General features: G+C 41.8%; 1 protein-coding gene across 4 annotated transcripts; it reads left to right on the top strand.

Moving 5' to 3' along the window:
• Window positions 1-962: 962 nt before the first annotated feature.
• Window positions 963-14523, top strand: mtcl3a (MTCL family member 3a). Of its 4 annotated transcripts, XM_029505290.1 has the most exons (8): window positions 964-1727; window positions 1974-2141; window positions 6855-7157; window positions 9267-9845; window positions 10081-10160; window positions 10376-12194; window positions 13081-13116; window positions 13199-13340. In XM_029505290.1, the coding sequence occupies exons 1-7, from the start codon at window positions 1263-1265 to the stop codon at window positions 13108-13110; spliced, it is 3444 nt and encodes a 1147-aa protein (XP_029361150.1). In that variant the 5' UTR covers window positions 964-1262; the 3' UTR covers window positions 13111-13116; window positions 13199-13340. The 4 variants fall into 4 exon arrangements, 3 of the variants coding, with proteins under 3 accessions (XP_029361151.1, XP_029361150.1, XP_029361149.1); XR_003840887.1 differs by having other exon boundaries at window positions 963-1727; window positions 10376-13116; window positions 13199-13252; XM_029505291.1 differs by having other exon boundaries at window positions 963-1727; window positions 13081-13331.
• Window positions 14524-16960: the final 2437 nt, after the last annotated feature.

The raw sequence follows: 16960 nt of genomic DNA, 5'->3' as shown, positions 1-16960 counted from the left end.
TCAGCAGTGAAGAGAGAGACGAAGAAGAGCAGAAACGGAAAGAGGGGGATTCATTCCCGTTCATGAAAGCATCATTTCGGGGGCAGCTTCTCGTATTCCAGTTGCTTGTAACTTAAGAAGTACAGACTACTTTTTAAGCTACTTTGCTGGTCGAAATGTGGACTTTGGTGGTGGCTGTTGAAGGAGGACGTTCTTTGCAACAGACAGGATCTTATTAGACGGAGGAGGTAAGGGTCCGTTATTAACACAATGGCGCACGTGCTTCGTTTTAATCGGCTGTTATTTAGCACATAGTTACCGTTTAATAAATAACAACTGCGCCGAGAAACAACGATCTTAGAAGATATGCTCTACATTAATTTGTTATTTGTTATTCATCTCCTCGGTATAGTCAGCCCCTCTCGTGCTGAGATAGACGGTGAGAAATAAAAGGGGAATGCCTGAGGAAAGAAAACAAACTGTCCGGGTCAGTTACCTACTGCTTGCTTATGGGGAATTCGTGAAGTGTAGCACAGTCATCTGCGGGGCAGGTGAGGCTAAAGTTAGCAAAAACAAAGTTAACAATCAGCTGCTATTAACTGCTAGCTAGCTACCGATTTGTCGCCATGGATACGGCTCAAGGTGGCATCCTGCGACCTAATTAGAGAAATCCGGTGGTGACTGATGGAGGATGCTCCGCCGCCTTTTCCAGACTCTCCTCAGTCATCTGGTTTATGGAAAATAAACTCATGGTAACTAGGAGAGGGGTAAAAATACTCCACCGCCCACACGTCAGTGTGCTCCGTGATATTTTGGGAGCTTCTCCCATTCGTGTCTGAGGGGTTACTGGGTTTCAGTGGCTGCAAGCTCCGGACTGCCGCCTCAGGAGGACCCTGAGCAGGGAAGGGACACGACATGCGGGATTTACATGCAAACAAGTAATTTAAGGAGAGCAGGGTACTCCGGTACAACTGCGAGGAGGACAGCTTGGGGGACACTATAAAGAGAAGCTTGTCTCCATGAAGACATGCCAGGGACCAAAGCAGAGTCCCGTCCCGTCCCCTGCAGCGGCACTGCGGAGGCGGCTGAGCTGAGTGCCGCCGTGTGGCCGACAGGGGATGCCGCCGGGTTTGGATAGTTGGGAAGCCAACTGAGAGTCCGACGACAAGAATTTCAGCGGTTGAAGAAATGGATACATACACAGTAGCTTGTTCACTTGCTTTCAAAAAACTTTTCAATGAAGTTGTGTTTGTTTTTATGATTTATTTTGATGCGTTCAAGAGATGTGGAGTGCGTTTATGAACGGCTCGGTGCTGCATGGTGGGGGCGGTGCTGGAGGGGGATATGTTCCCTCTCAGGGATGGGAGTTTGTGCACTGCTCAGGGATGGACAGGGCGGACAGAGGCAGGGGCAAGTCCCGCAGTCCGCTGAGAAGGATCTCCTCTCCACCCACCGTCTTCAGTCAGTTCGGTGCTTCACAAAGCCAAGGAGAAGGTGTAGCAGGGACACAGCTCGAGATCCTCAGGGGACAAATGTGGCCGAGTCCCGAAGCCCAGGAACAACCGCAACAACAACAGCAACAACAACAACAACAACAGCATCAACAACAACAACAACAACAGCAACAACAACAGCAACACACGCGGCTTAAAAAGAAATTTGAAGATTTGAAAAAGCGGCACGTGCAGGACAAGGAAGAGTGGATGCGTGAGAAGGAGTCATTGTTAAGAGAAGTGGCTGAAATACAAGTAATTGGAATCATTCACCACTGCTTTATATGTATGTGTGTACAGGCCAACATCTTTTGGACTTTTTATATAATTATTGGTTTATAGGAAACTTTAGATTGTCAGTGGCACTCATTAATAACCACAGGATATTCATCAGTTCTTTCAATGGAAAATTTTATTATTTGATACACCCGCATAAAATTTATGTGCCTTTGGTTGGCTTATTTGGCTGACAAGACTGTTGGCAATTGTGTTTCCATGCAGGGAGGGGAGAACAGGAGGATTCTGCTGGACCTGAAGACGGTTTTGGAGGAAGTGCAAGCAGAGGTGAAGCGAGAAGAGGAGAAGAGGGCTGAGCTCCAGCTGCAGTACACCAGAGACAGATGTGCTTGGGAGCTGGAGAAGGCTGAACTCAAATGCAGAATTGCACAGGTACATGAGTGATGATGGTAATGATAAAAGTTGTGTATGTGAGATTTTACGATTAGGACTGTATTCAAAAGCCTCTAATAACAAATAATCAGCCGGCTCCAGTGGTTTTGATAGCACTTAAGTGTGTTCTTAATTATCCGTAACAAAGTAAGACAAAATTAAGTACTCTTCTGAACATATCATATGCTTCAATTTAAAAAGTATCTATATAATCTCACGTGAGTATCACACTTGAGCATTCCACAATGTCTGTGCATGCCTGGTCTCCAGTTTGTGTGAATTGGGCCTGCCACATTTACCACCCACATGGCAGGGTGATAAGTCACCCTGGCCTCAATCCAACTCAAGCCTGAGCTTAGACAAAAGATTTGCACTGAGGAGACAAACTCAGTTATCCCTGCTCAGCCAGACATAGACACCCAGCTTGGTTTTTAACAGCTTTCTCTCAACAGACAAAATCTCAACCTATTTTTCACCATGGGCAGGTCCTGCGAAGAGTTTCGAAATGAGAGAAAATACAGAATTAAGTTTGCATACCAGTGCCATGCTGTATCAGGGATCACACGGATCACTAGAAGCACCATGCATAGTTATCCTTCAAAGAAGTGTGGCTTTTGGGGATTTAGCATTTTTTTCTGATTATATCAGAGGATGGATTTATTTGGGTGAAAAGTCTAATAAGACTTCTTCACTGTTGAGCTAGGAAAAAGTTTAGATTCTAAGAACTTTGTTCAGCGTTAGATTGTAATGTGTGCTGAATTTATAGTTTTTTTTTAAAAATGTGGTGACACTATTCTTATTTGCCAGTTAAACCCAAAAATATTCCTATCACAGAATTTATACTGGTCATGCATTCACCGATCACATACACAGCTCCTTTCCAGCTAATGGAAAAATGATGAAGCTCAAAAACTTCATAATGCACTGAGAATTAACAAGATGTTTCAGTTGTACTGAAAAGCCCCTGGGCAAGATCACCAACGACCCAGAAATGCAACACAGTAACATGCCTTTACTCCATCACAGCTCTCACACACGCACATACTACGCTGTTGATTCCAGGATGATCTGATTCCCCTCTTTGAGTAGATGGCACAGTGTGATTGTTCAGCTCTTCTCTGTCCTGCTGGCTCTGTGCCTTTGCACTGTGTGGTTGAGTTTTATAAAAACAGACATTTACTGTTCTGCTTTGTGTTTGAAAAGTCCAGTGAATAGGTGGAAGATGAAGCATGATATGCTGCAGGAGGTTTTACAAAGATGCCACATATACACACATAGATATATACAGTGATGAATGCCAAAATATCATTTGTTCAGAACAGGAGCGATGTCACAGCATGTGTAACTTTTTTTTTTTTTACATACAGTGGCTTTCTGACAACCTGTGTTCCCTTTACTTGGTTGGTAGTTTTGAATGAAACTTAGTTGTGTTAAAGCTTTGTTGAGCTGGGGTGGCTCCATTGTAATAGTGATTTTGTCCTGATACACTATCTTGCTACAATTGCCAAGTGCAAATCTATGGCTATTCATAATGTTCAATATTTATTAAGTATGATATTTTGAAATGATTTACTGCTCTGCATTCAAGTTTCTAATTTACAGACTTTACAAACGTCACACTTCTTCTTATCTCTTGTGGGGTGAATTCAAACAAATGTGTACTGCATGGTAGCATTACATGTGTTATGTGACTGTCAGTCAGACCAAATGAAGCTATTCTTTATAGAATCCATGTAATTCACCTTTGTAATGCTAGATTTAGATAAAAATAAAGTGTAGTAACTCTATAAGCAGATAGGCAATTGCCAGTTAGTTTCACTATTTAGTTAATAATTTGTGGACAAATCAGATGTTTGTCGTGTTTCAGAGGTTTGCAAGCAAGCAAAATATCCATGCAAAGCAATGCCGGATGGTTTGCCTAATTAAGTGGATATAACGCCAGATTAATTTGAAGCGAAATGTGAACAATTTCAATGAGAGCGAGAAACTCCTCCACATGTTGCTTTCACTCTACCAGTGCAGAGGAGATCCCATTTTTAGCTCAGGCAGAGTGAAAACAGAGGGTGTTGAGGAGGCGGAAGGTAACTGTGGGGCAGTTTGAATGTTGGCCCAAATGACAATCCAGACGAGTGGCTCCTGAAAAGAAATTAGGAAATTAGCATGTTGGCTGTGCCTGCGAAGAGTCCTTTGCTGTGATCAGATTAATGAGTGCAATAAAGTCAGAGGACTACACTGAACTCTTCTTTGGTGTTTTCTATAATAATACACATTTTGGTCAATATTTTGCCTCTCTTTTAAATGTACATTTAATATCTAGTCGATTTTTCTCCACTGACTTCAGACTTTGGAAACTGTAGCACAAAGTGAGAGTGGAGGACAAAAGACAGCTGAGGATTATCCAAGCAGCCAAGTGTAGACAGAGCTGGAGTTGGTAGATTAGTGGAAGTCAAAAGAGGTGCTAGATCTGAGTTCACCAAGTTAGAATTTTTAAGTTGTGTTAAATCAAACATAAGTAAAATGGCTCTTGCTCATCTTCATCGTCATCACTCCCTTCTAAAACAGGACAGTCCGTTTGAATCCAGAGATTTAATTGCTAGATAATTTAGATATTTACATTGATAAAATGTCTGTCTCTTACTTTTTATTTTTATATATTGTTTTGGCTGTGGTTAACAATTTGCATCCCTTGTTTGGTTAATTAATTCTCCAAGAAACTGAAACCATAGATAGCAAACTGTATAGCCATATAATTTTGTCACTATGAATAATCATTATCACATTTGCACATTATAGGTTCTAATTAAAGTAAGTCAGTACAGCATCAGCATAGCTTGTCAACTGGTCTATTAGTTTTAGTTTTGTTTATCAACTGTATACGCTTTTTTATTTTGATATAACAATGATTGCCCTTCACCCAGTCCTTGCTGTTTCCACATCCTTTTTGGTCACACTTACCACCAAACAATCAAGCAAGCACCCAGGCTCCCAGGCAGAAGTCTTAGCCTGGATACTTAGAGGCATATTTCTCTGCATGCCACTGATTTATAAAAGCGTGTGGCAGCTAGGAGACATCTCACTCTGTCTTAGCAGCCAAGTACTCCTCCTCCCCTTACCTCATCTCTTCACCTCCCCTAGGAATGTGACATTGTACAAGACTGTGTGTCTGCTATTTATAGTGGTTTCCCCTGGTGACACAGTCACCTTTATATACCCTGTGCCATACAGTGGCAGCAAGGGTGACCATGAGTATCAGGATATGGCTCACTGAGGCTGACTTTAAGTTGTGTGAGTGTTTCCCCTGAGCTTTCAAGCTTGCATCCCTGTTTGTATGTTTAGTTTCTTCAAGCGTCCTTCAAGCAGATGGTTCGACTTTGCTGTTTAAGTCAATGAAGCGGTGTTCAGCTCTTTTATTTTGACTCCAACCATCTTGTTTTTGCATTTTCACTATTTGTTTGCATTTGGACGTTTAAATAGATTGTGGGCAGCAGCCACTGTTATCCATCTGTAATTGTGGACAACTTTGAGAAAAGCCACATGCAGACAGAAAGGGTTGACTTGTTTTCCTACACCATAATTTTTTGACCCCAGGCCACAGGCAGGAATAGCACCATGACCGAGGCTTGTAAGAAGGCTTTGCTTGATGTCTGTGACTGAACACTGAAACGATACACTCAGGCATCCTTCTGTTGCATTCTTTCCCTCTTTTTAACACATAATGAACAATGCAAGGATACATGCACACACACACTCACACACACACACACACACACACCAGGCAAGAATATATACATAGGCACTGTAATTTTTTGCTGTTTTTTATGACAGCTGAAATGTACATATTTACCACAGAAGGCGCAAATCTCTGGACTAAAACACACTTTCATTCTCAAGTTCACTGAAAGAGAACATAAATTATACGTAGGAGACTTCACTTTGTAGAGGACATTTCAGATTATTTTTCCTTATCTAGATACCATAAAGTGTTAAGCCTTTGATATTATCAAATTCAACAATTTGTTTTTTTTTACAGCAAAACCTTTCATGTGACTAGTAGTGAAAGCTAAATTGGAGCATAGCTTTTGGAAATTCCTTTTATTTCCTAAATAATTAATTTTAACTTGATTTAATAGTTAGAGTTTTGGCCCTCACACAGTGAAATTCCCAGGAGAATTACAGAGACGATACAATTATCATTTCTATTCCACCACTGAGCCTCTTTGTATGAGGCCATTTGTCTAAAAACCAGTATATCTGAGGTCACATGCATCCTCAGTAGGCATATTATGCTGTGCCTGAGTCTCCCATATGCTGCGCAGGATGCTATTAGTGAGTGAAGGTCCCTAGAAAAGAAGCCTGATCTCTGAACCTATGATTTATGCCTGTCAGTTCTTACAGTATATTTTAATCTTTCATTATTGTTTCTTCACTCCCTCTTCCTTTCTCTGAACCCACTCACACTTGTCCCCAATGGTGCATTATTCCCCTACTTCCTCCACCTTCTTTTCCTGCCACTCCTTCATTTTCCTAATTCCACTGTTAACTGTCTTTCGCTCCTGCCTTTCTTGCCTTGTCATCTGGCAACCATCCTCTTGTTCTGCAACAGCAATCTATCCTTGATCAACACTGTGTGTTTCCTCCACTCTTTCCATTCCCTGCTCCCTTTTTCTTCTCCCATGTATTCCCTGCTTGACCTGTCTGTTACTTTCTCTCCAGTTGGAGGCAAGAGAGGGTGCTGGGTTGGCTAGCAGAGGGGTCCCGACAGCAGCAGGTCCTGGTTCTGTGGCATTAAAGAGCAGTCTAGATCAGCGGGGTGAGACCCCATCTCTGCGCTGGGAGAGGGAAGAGCAGCGAAGGCTGCTGGCAGACACACACTCGACAGCCATGGACCTGCGTTATCGCTTGGAGCACAATGAGCGGGACTGGTTAAGGGAGAAAGCTGAGCTGCTGCAGAGGTTTGACGTGGAGAGGAGGGAGTGGGAAAGCCAGTTGAAAGATATGCAGAGGAAAATAGAAGAGGTAAGGTGCTCCAACTGTGTGGTTGAATCAGAATATATTTGCATTTTTTATGTATATATATATATACTGTATATATATATATAGTCTTTAGAGCAAATTCCAAACTTGTGAAACTTCTTCCTACGTTTAGGTCCAATATATATTTAATTGCTCATCATTCTTAGGATTTTTGCCAAACCTGTACGTGATATACACTACCAGTCAAAAGTTTTCCTATTAATTTGAATGAGAAAGAGTGTCCAAACATTTGACTGGTAGTGTATAGTATGATATATGGTGTCCTGTGCATTAAGCTGCCTGCAGTGTGCTACAATTCCCTCCTACACATCCTGTTAAAGCATCAATGCTGTCAAAACAATAGCCCTGGTCAGTGCAGCTGCAAACCATGAGAACAAAAAAAGGCATTGAAAGAGGAGCGAAGGAGGTTCTGCTATGATCCTAACTCTGAATAATGAAACAGATGCAGTGACTAAGAGGGTCTGTCTCTCCATCACTGGCACTAATGAGAGAGGGAAGCTGAGAGGCAAGTCAAAATACCAAATAAATGTTTGTCAATTGACAGTGACATTCCACCACTTTGTGGTGCATAAAAAATGCTTCCATTTAGTGTGGTGCATTGATTTGTTTATCTTCACAAATTAGGGCTGTCAAAATTAATATGTTAATCCAGATCAATTCATTTGCATGATGATTGTGATAAAAATTTTAATGCAGTTAATTCGTCTCAAAATCCAGAAAAAGAAAGAAAGTCTCTGGTGATACATATTGGGCAGTTCGCTCATGAAGTTTGTCCAAGAGGAGTTGCCATAAGTCACTGTCCAAGATGGCGGCTAGAAGTACAAAGCAAAGCCAAACATCAGTATGCAGGACTGTCCTTTGGATAGGGAACAAAGCCCTGGAGTTAGTTACAATAAAAGTTACAATAAAAGATTCAGAAATGACACGTGCTTTTATTTCAAATGTATTAATTAGTATCGATACTTTATTAGAGTAATTGATACTCAAATGAGTTGCGTATGCGATTCAATATATTGACACCATGAAATCGATATACCTCCATCTGTTGTGGTCAGTTCATTCAGGAGCCCATGGAAAGCCCATGGAAACACTGCTGGCTCGCAAATATCTTGCTCGTCCAGGTAATATTGTATGTAAGAAGCGGTCACCAAACATGCAAGCTAGTGAGTCTGTCTCAGCAGCTGGCTGAAAGATAAGTAAGAAGGCCACATTAATGTGGATATTTGTTTTATTTATTCAAGTGAGTCTGTCTCAGCAGCTGGCTGAAAGATAAGTAAGAAGGCCACATTAATGTGGATATTTGTTTTATTTATTCAAGTGAGTTTTTTGAATAACAGTGTGGCAGTGATTATTTTTAGTTTTGACCATTTAATTGCCCAAAATTTTTTACATTTTCAGGCTTTTACCCTCTGACAGGAAATGACAGGACAGACTGGGATGTAATTCAGAGCAAATACATGAGGGACAAAACCCAAGTCAATCAGCAGATTAAATTCTAGTAGTTGGACAGAGTGCGAAAGCACTGAAACAATTTGCTATGAAGAGAACATGTGGCTCTCATTTGCCACTTAGACACCAAAAAATGAAAGAGGAAAACAGCAGAGGAAGAAAGAAGGCTACAAAGCACAAGTCCCATCTAGATGTAGCATGATGATAAGTGAGCCCAGTTAACATGAAACAGTCTATTTTGAGATTCCAAGGTAGCAAGCCAGAGGTTATCCAATTTTATGTGACAAAAATTCTTGAATGTTTTTTTTATTTTTTTTTATCCTCTTTGGTCTAAATATGTTCACACGATTTGTTGCCAGGATTATTTGCCTGCGTTATCATCCCATTTTCATCCCATGATTATGCAGGAGCAGAAGCTACATTGTAGTTAGTGGTATAATATCATTTTATGCCATTTAGGTTGTTAATATTCTCTGAGCTTTTCTTGCATGACCCTACATTTCCAGCGAATAAAAATTGAGTCATTACAGGCATAATGCAGACTCTTGTCAAGCCAAGTTTTCAAATTCACCTTTACAGGGCACTCTTCATAGTCTGTAAGTAAAGGCAAAGTGGAAAAAATAAAATTCTTCCTATTTCTAGCTGTACTGTGAAGTGAGAGCCAAGCGAGAGGGGACGGGATTGGACAGTGCCAGGCGGGATGATGATGATGTTGTTCATCAACTGAGCATACATTGCACCAGCACCGGTTCCAGTCTGCTCAGTGAAAACTCCTGTTCCGAGCCGCTCAGCAGCAGCAGTCACTCAGAACCAAGCAGACAACCACAACTACCTGGCTTTGGGCACAGTGAAAATATCAGTGGTGGCGATTACAGTGGTGGAGATCACCAGCCCACCTGCTTCCCTGCAGATAGCGTCTGTGACTTCAATGTTGGTGGTCAGTCTATCCACAGTGACCTTTCACATCCTGGGCGGCTGGATAATTTAAGGTCCACATGCATTTGGCAGCAAGCCTCTGTTGATGACGGCAAACACACTGTGGATACAACAGAGCTGGATGCTATTTTTCAAGTCGATCCAGGGTGTGGAGTGCAACAGAAAAGCGCCTCTGATGAAAATAATGTGAATGAAAACAATGTCCCTGTTAGACCACAAGAAGGTCTTGTTTGGTCGGAGCTGAGTTATGGCAGTGACAAGAAGAACACCACTGCACTCAATGCAGTAAGAGTTTTAAACTATTTTCATATTTGTTTATATATACACTAAAGACACATGGCTGTCATTGCTTGCTTTGCATTTATTTCTTCGCTCTACTATCAAATACCTGCATGACGTTGTGTGCTTGTACCTTGGCAATTTCCATTTATTTTAAATAGAGGATCCAGCTTGTCAATTGCAAAATAGAGTGTCCAGCATGTCTCTCTGTTTCTCTGTTTCCCTCCAATCTGCGTCTCAGGCTCTGAAAGAGATAGCCCGTGTAAGTGAGGAGCTTTGTAGCTACCAGGATGAGATCAGGAAGAAGAGCGAAGATAAGAGGTAAATAAGTCCTCACTGCTATGTTACTTCCAGACATCGACATAAAACTATGATCGTTTCTATCTGCTGACTCTTGTGCGTTTACATAAAATCTCAATGGCATGTTTGTTTCAATGTTTTAAGTGAACAACAGCTTTGTTAACTTGTGTTATATAATTAAAGCAAATGGAGTAATTTAGGGGAGTAAATCCATTTGACTGTTTAATTTCTCTCAGGAATCGTTCTGAACCAGAGCTCCCTCCTGAAGAGGTGGATGATCCCCTCTGTGACCTCAGCCAGATCTACGATGATCTCCGCGCCTTCGAGAGGGAGAACTGGATCACCTTATCACCAGATGACACATGGTGGGCCAATGAAGCGCCAAATGAGTCCTGGAGAACAAGTCTTGCTGAACCAGATAGCTGCAAAGACACACAAATGAGTCCTGGAATACTCTCTGAGATTGATAGTGCTGCTCCACCCATCCCTCCTCGTTCCTCCTCCCGGAATCCAAGCACTCCTACCTATGCAGACACAGAACTTCATATCCCAGAATCCCCCATGACAACAATGAGGAAGTGCCATAGCCCCTGTGTTTTCGGAGACAGAAAATGCAGCAGCCCATCTATTGTCAGGAAGTTTGAGGCAATGCTCCAAGAAAATGAAGGAAAAGTTTTCATAGATGGTATGGTAGCGTCATGCTCTGTACCTGCTAGCTCTAACTGTAATATGGGCTGCTGCCACAACCGCTGGTCCTGTGATGCAGGCAAGTTCAGTAACAGCAAACTGTCTGCATATGGGACAGTACAGAAAAGTTTCTCTGAAGTCAACATACTCAGTGCTGGGAAAGGGTTGTGCTCAGATTACAGCACTGCAGTTGGTAACTCAAAACACCCTGAGCTGCAAATGCCTTCATTTGTCAAAGAATTATCTGTAGATTTGCTCTTGTCCTCTCTGGAAATAGCACCTGCCAGTTCCAATCACCAGGGCTCTAGAAGAAACATAATGCTGGAAAAAAAAACAGCTGAGTTCAACAGAACTTTGTTTCAAGCTGAGATGGGCCGTGGTGTAGAGGAAGAAGACAGTTTTACTCTAACAAATGCCTCTCTGAGTTGCCAGCCAGTTCTGACAACATCACATGAGGTTTTACCTCACAGGGAGAACAACATCCAGCCACATTATCCTGACGTCACCAGTGGCGATAAGGGTGTGCATCCTGAAGCCACATTATCACTTTCCACTTCAGTTCAGGACCCAGAGGTTCAACCAGAGAGAATGAAATGCAGTTTTGAGGGTCAAGAAGTCAAGACGCAAGAAATCCCCTCTGACCTTTCACCTGAGCAGCCACAGGGTGGATTAACTGAGGCCACCACAATAACCTCTCAGAGTCCTGCATGCCATTCTGAGGTCAAGCACAAAGTTCGCACACCAAGCAGTCCTTCCAGAAAATCACAACACAGAGCAGCCACAGAGACTCTCTTTTCTTCCGTTCCAGTAAATACCCTGCCAGCTCACGACATGGAGGGTTCCAGCTCTAAGAAAGAGAACCCACATGCAACGAAGCCTCAGCCAGTCAAAGTTGGTTTCTTACCCCAGCAGCCGCCTTCAGAGAACAAACAAAGACAGATGACAGAGCCAGAGCACCAGGCACAGCCAAGGCATGCATCTGCACCTCCTTCCCAGGCCGACTCCTCCAGACATGGGCTTCGAATGATGAATGACCATCCCTGGAAGCCCCTCACTCTGGCTGCGTACCCAAGACCTGAGGGATCAAGATCTAACTATGGGGCAGTGGAGAGGATCCTGAAGAATTATGAAAATGCAGCTCGGGCTCAACAAAACCAGAACCAACAGAGAGAGATGACCTCAAGTCTTCATATTAATTCTAGGCAAGAGGCGAATGTCACAGACCTGGACATGCTGGATATGGACCCTCTGCCCTTACCCCCTACTCTGAGGCACAAGCAGACGTCACACACCTTACAGCCACATAACACACACGCACAGCTCAGCTACACTGCCACTGGTATGAAAGAGATACAGCTTATAGCACAGGTGGGTCTGTTGTGCACACTTTTACATAGAAGCACCCACCCTGCCATGCAGCAGGTGTTATATTCACTATAGAGATAACATATTGAGACACATTTGAGTTGGTATTTAGTTTTGACTGAAGTATAATTAAGTTAAACTATATTTCCAAGGCCAATTACACTAGTAAAGCTGGACAAACTTTCCCATTTTGTTCTGTTCCTTTCCACTATGAAATACTAAGCAATTGCCCTTGACCGAGGACAGCTCCGGTGGGAATGTTGTTTATTTCTGGTATGTGCTAAGAGACAGAAGCAGGCCAAAGCCTCCATTATAATCTGGGCATCTGGGCCATTCCATTGCTTAAAGGCTCCTAAGAAAAAGAAGTGTGGCATATAAAGCATTTAAACTTGGCAGGAGGTCTATCACTCTCACCAACTTGTTTTTTATCTTTCAGTATTTCCATGAAGCCTTACAGTGGAAGTGTTTTTCTGCCCTTTGTGTTGTAATTACATAAGTATCTACAAGAAGCCAGTTGACAAAATGCCCTTGGCAGGCCATGAAACTGAAAAACTGAAGTGATTACACTGCTTTAAAGTCATGCAAATGTTAAAGAAATTGTGGGAGTGATTATTGTGATAATTCTATTTGACCTCATGAAACGAATGTCGTTAGAGGCACAATTAGTAATAGTAGTCTCTTAACAGAGGAACACTATCCAAAGTAAAGGTTGATGATACTTAAGTGTTCATAAGTGGCAGAAGAACTGCCGCACGTGTATGGCATTTCAGTTCAGATACAGTCCTCTTGACCAAAAAGGAATGGGACCTACTTGTTTGACCTTTTTGCATGATTGTGCTGGATTCATTAAAAGCATTCCTGTTTGAAATATGCCTGTTATTTTCCCTAGGATCAAGAAGACTACAGATGGAACACATGATAAAATGTAAAGTATCTGTGCGTGTGAATGTGATTGCTGACAGGGCGGTGTGAAAAACCTAAATGTTAATTTATTTTTTTCTCCACAGGAAAATGAAGAGTCTTGTGTTTCCTCTTGCACCACCCAAAAAAGCTTCTCAAGGCCTGCTCGTCCAGCCAATCGACGACTTCCCTCCCGATGGGCCAGTCGGTCCTCCACTTCTTCCTCCTCCACTTCTTCGTCTCCCTCTACCACTCCCGTCATCCCGCCATCCTTCCCCCTTCAGAATCACAGTTCCTCCTTTACCTTCTCACACGACTTTCATATTGAGACTGTCATCGTTTGATCTCCACCCCACCAGAGGCCTTCAGTGATAACCTCTGAACTTCTCTTTTTTCTCATTATTACTGTTACTGTTGTAAAAGTCCACACTGCTTCTCTAAGGCCACAGACTCAGAAGTGCTTTGTGAGGTCATCAGCTGGTCATTAGAATGTATATGGCATCCAGAGGAGCCTCACTGACCAAGGAGAGGAATTAAAGGATGTGAAGAAGCTTGAAGCAGTATTCTCGGGATTAAACTGCCATGCATAAAGCATACTCGCTTTCCAAAGGAAGTCACATCCGGTGGATCATTCTTTTATGCCAACCGTTTGAATGCATATCCTTTGCTCAGGTCTGGATTCTAGCCTTGAATAGTGTAGCCTTGTAGATTTACCAACAAAAGACATATTCAAACTGCAAACTTTTAGCAAAATGAATCCAGAATGATGTATTTAATATGTACTATGTTTTGTATTTCATGCGCAACATGTTTTGTGTGCTTTTTGCACAAGATATGATGCTATGTACACAATATGCAGCATTGTGATAGTTTCAGAGAAAAAGACAGTGGAAAAGATTTCTCCTGGTGTCATTCTCTGTGTGGCGAATAAAGCAGTGTTGCTTTTCTGCCTTCTTGAATATTACCGACAGTAAATGCCTGGACTGTACCTTGCCTGTGACTAAAACATTTTGCTTTATTCTCATGACTGGCTTTATATTTTTTGATTAAGCAAAAACAACATTTACTTGATATCAACAGATTAAAAATGTGAGTTCCTTTTTTATAACTTTGTACCAAAGGCTGCTTTCTTTATATATATTTTCCTGATTTGAAAAGTAAATGCTTTGTTTGTAAAGACATTTATGTTGGGTGTCCACAAACCACCATGTTTTCTCCTCTTAAACATACACATCACTCAAGCCTGCTCTAAGCATAACATTAGTATTGATGCTTATAAAAATAATGAAAAGCCTTTTTTCTACTTTTACTAATTCTAAATTGTCACAGATCAGGACACTCAGCTATGTTTTGAGGGTCAAAGTGGTGAATCATATCATGAACAAAGTGATGCCTTTGCTGTTCTCTTAGTGTAATAAACATAAGAACTTGACTATTTCTCTTCTCATTTGAAACATAATAATGTCCAGACATTTGTATTAAACTCACAGTGGAGTGGATGTAATTTGGTCTTTCTGTGCAACTTCAACTGGCTTATATTACAAATAATTCACTCACACTTTTCAAATGTTCCATCCTTATTAAACCTCCTCTATGAAGTGGGATTGCAATGCACTATTACAACATAACTCATAGAAAGGAGAATATCATCATAAAGTGGCATTATTTAATGTTTGTTGTACATTTTAATTTCTAATAAACCCCAATAATAGAGAAAACCATTTCCAGCACCCACTGCAGGACTCATCAATTGTTAAGCAATAGTTTAATTTATGAGTCAGAAGCTGCACATAAATATTTCTGTGACTGAAGAGGAGTTCCAGGGAATGTTCAACTCAAAGATGAAGTACCAGAATCCAGTGACTGTCTGGCTCCTTTAATCTTACTGGGTGACATCTCTGGTGACACTGTGATCTCTTCCTCTGTGAATGATGAGTGCAAAGCTGCAGGGCAGTAGCAGAGGAACCATCTATCTCTGTGATAGTGTGACTGTGTGTGTATCTATGCCATATATGTGTTGAAAATATCAATATTCCAATTGCATGCAATTGTCGGATAAATGAATTCGATTTGCTCTTTCACATCTCCATTCACTTATATACAACATACAAAGAGATGCAGCCCTACACACTGAGACGTGAGAGGGACATTCACCTAACCCCTAACCCTGAAACCTGGCACCCGCTGCTGACTGAAATAACAGGTGCAACAATATTATGGTGCCAGAAATCCTACCCTAACGCTGATATAAATATTGTCCTCCTCTGCGGATGCCCAACCTCACTCTGTGTTGGCTGCCTCACCCTGTTTCCCTGTGTCAATCAGGAGTCACCAGGAGTGGATATTCCAAACACTGGCTTGTGCAAGAGTGTGGAGGTTTCCAGATGCTGAGACCATTATATAACTGGCACGAACTGTTTTAATTCCAGTTCTCCTTAAAACACATTGACCCTGGAAAGATTTTTTTAGAACAATCTGTATTTCATCCTGCAAGCACATGCTGCTGCAAGGACATAACAACTAATGCAGCTTCTTTCCGTTTGCCAATAGCTATTGGAAAAAAATATTGATATTACAAAGACCTACTTTTATTCAATAGAGTGATTGTATATATATATGTATATATATATATACATATATATAAAACACCCTTCGGCCACGTAAACAGTTTGATCTTATCTGTTTTGATGTGTCTAGACTGGAGCAGATCCTGTCTGTATTCTGAATCCCTTGACAACCCTGAGTCACGACCTTGAGTACCATTGCTTCTATGTGCTGCATAGCATTTCTAATGAGCAGTTGTGCTTTAGTTGTTGACTGGTGTCAAGGCTACACGTTGGCAATCAGCTTTCTCTCTGTCCACAGATGTGTCTGTTTTTGCTAACAACATGGGGACACCACAGAATATACACAGTAAACACTGGCTGGTCTGCAAGGAAGTTCTTAGCCATGATTATCCTGTTCACAGCAATTGCATGGCCAAATATGAATGGTTTTCCATATATACTAGTTTTATTCCAGTAATGAAATAAATAGCACCCTTGCTACAGGGTTATAAGTGAACTGTTTAGGAATAGTTTCAAATGCACAACACCTATAACAGAACATTGCTGCGATTCGTTTTCAAAGAGTATTTGTATTTTGAGTTGCTAAACTAACATCCTTGCTTCTGCTGCTGCAGCACAAATGCACCTCTTGCCCCTCCAGTGTCTCTTGGCTTTCTGTCTTCCAGCTTCGCTCTTAACAGGAAATCTCCAACTCCAGAGAACCTCCGGCACCTGGTAACACACCATTCTTCCTGCCCCAAAATAGACTGGCTCTTATTGGATCTTTTTCAATGTGTGTGTGTGTGTGTGTGTCTGTGTGTGTGTGTGTGTGTGTGTGTGTGTGTGTGTGTGTGTGTGTGTGTGTGTGTGTGTGTGTGTGTGTGTGTGTGTGTTTTCTTATCTTGGTGAGTTGGAATAGAGTCTTGCTGAATGCAGTGAATTCCCTGACTTCCTGCGGAGCGTCAGACAGCTGCATATCGATCAGTACACTGATGTATTGCTTTAGAGGCCACTAGTATATTCACAACCACTTGGCCATACTGTGCATGAAACATTTGTTGCATCTCTCTCCGTATCTCCCCGTCTCTCTCTCTCTCTCTCTCTCTCTCTCTCTCTATCTGCCGTTAGCCAGGTTGTAATTTCAGACAGACATCCATTATCAGCAGGAGTCTGTGGCTGCATCATTGATATCCAGATGGATCATAAACCAGCACTGCTGAAAAGGCTGACCAGAATGAATGTGGACAACACAGTCAGAAAATGGTCTGAAAGCTAAAACTTAAGCCAGACAGATAATCACTTACACACGTGGGAGATTTAGAG

This window comes from Echeneis naucrates, chromosome 6, assembly GCF_900963305.1.
Source record: "Echeneis naucrates chromosome 6, fEcheNa1.1, whole genome shotgun sequence".
NCBI lineage: Eukaryota > Metazoa > Chordata > Actinopteri > Carangiformes > Echeneidae > Echeneis > Echeneis naucrates.
This window is presented reverse-complemented; position numbering and strand designations above follow the sequence as displayed.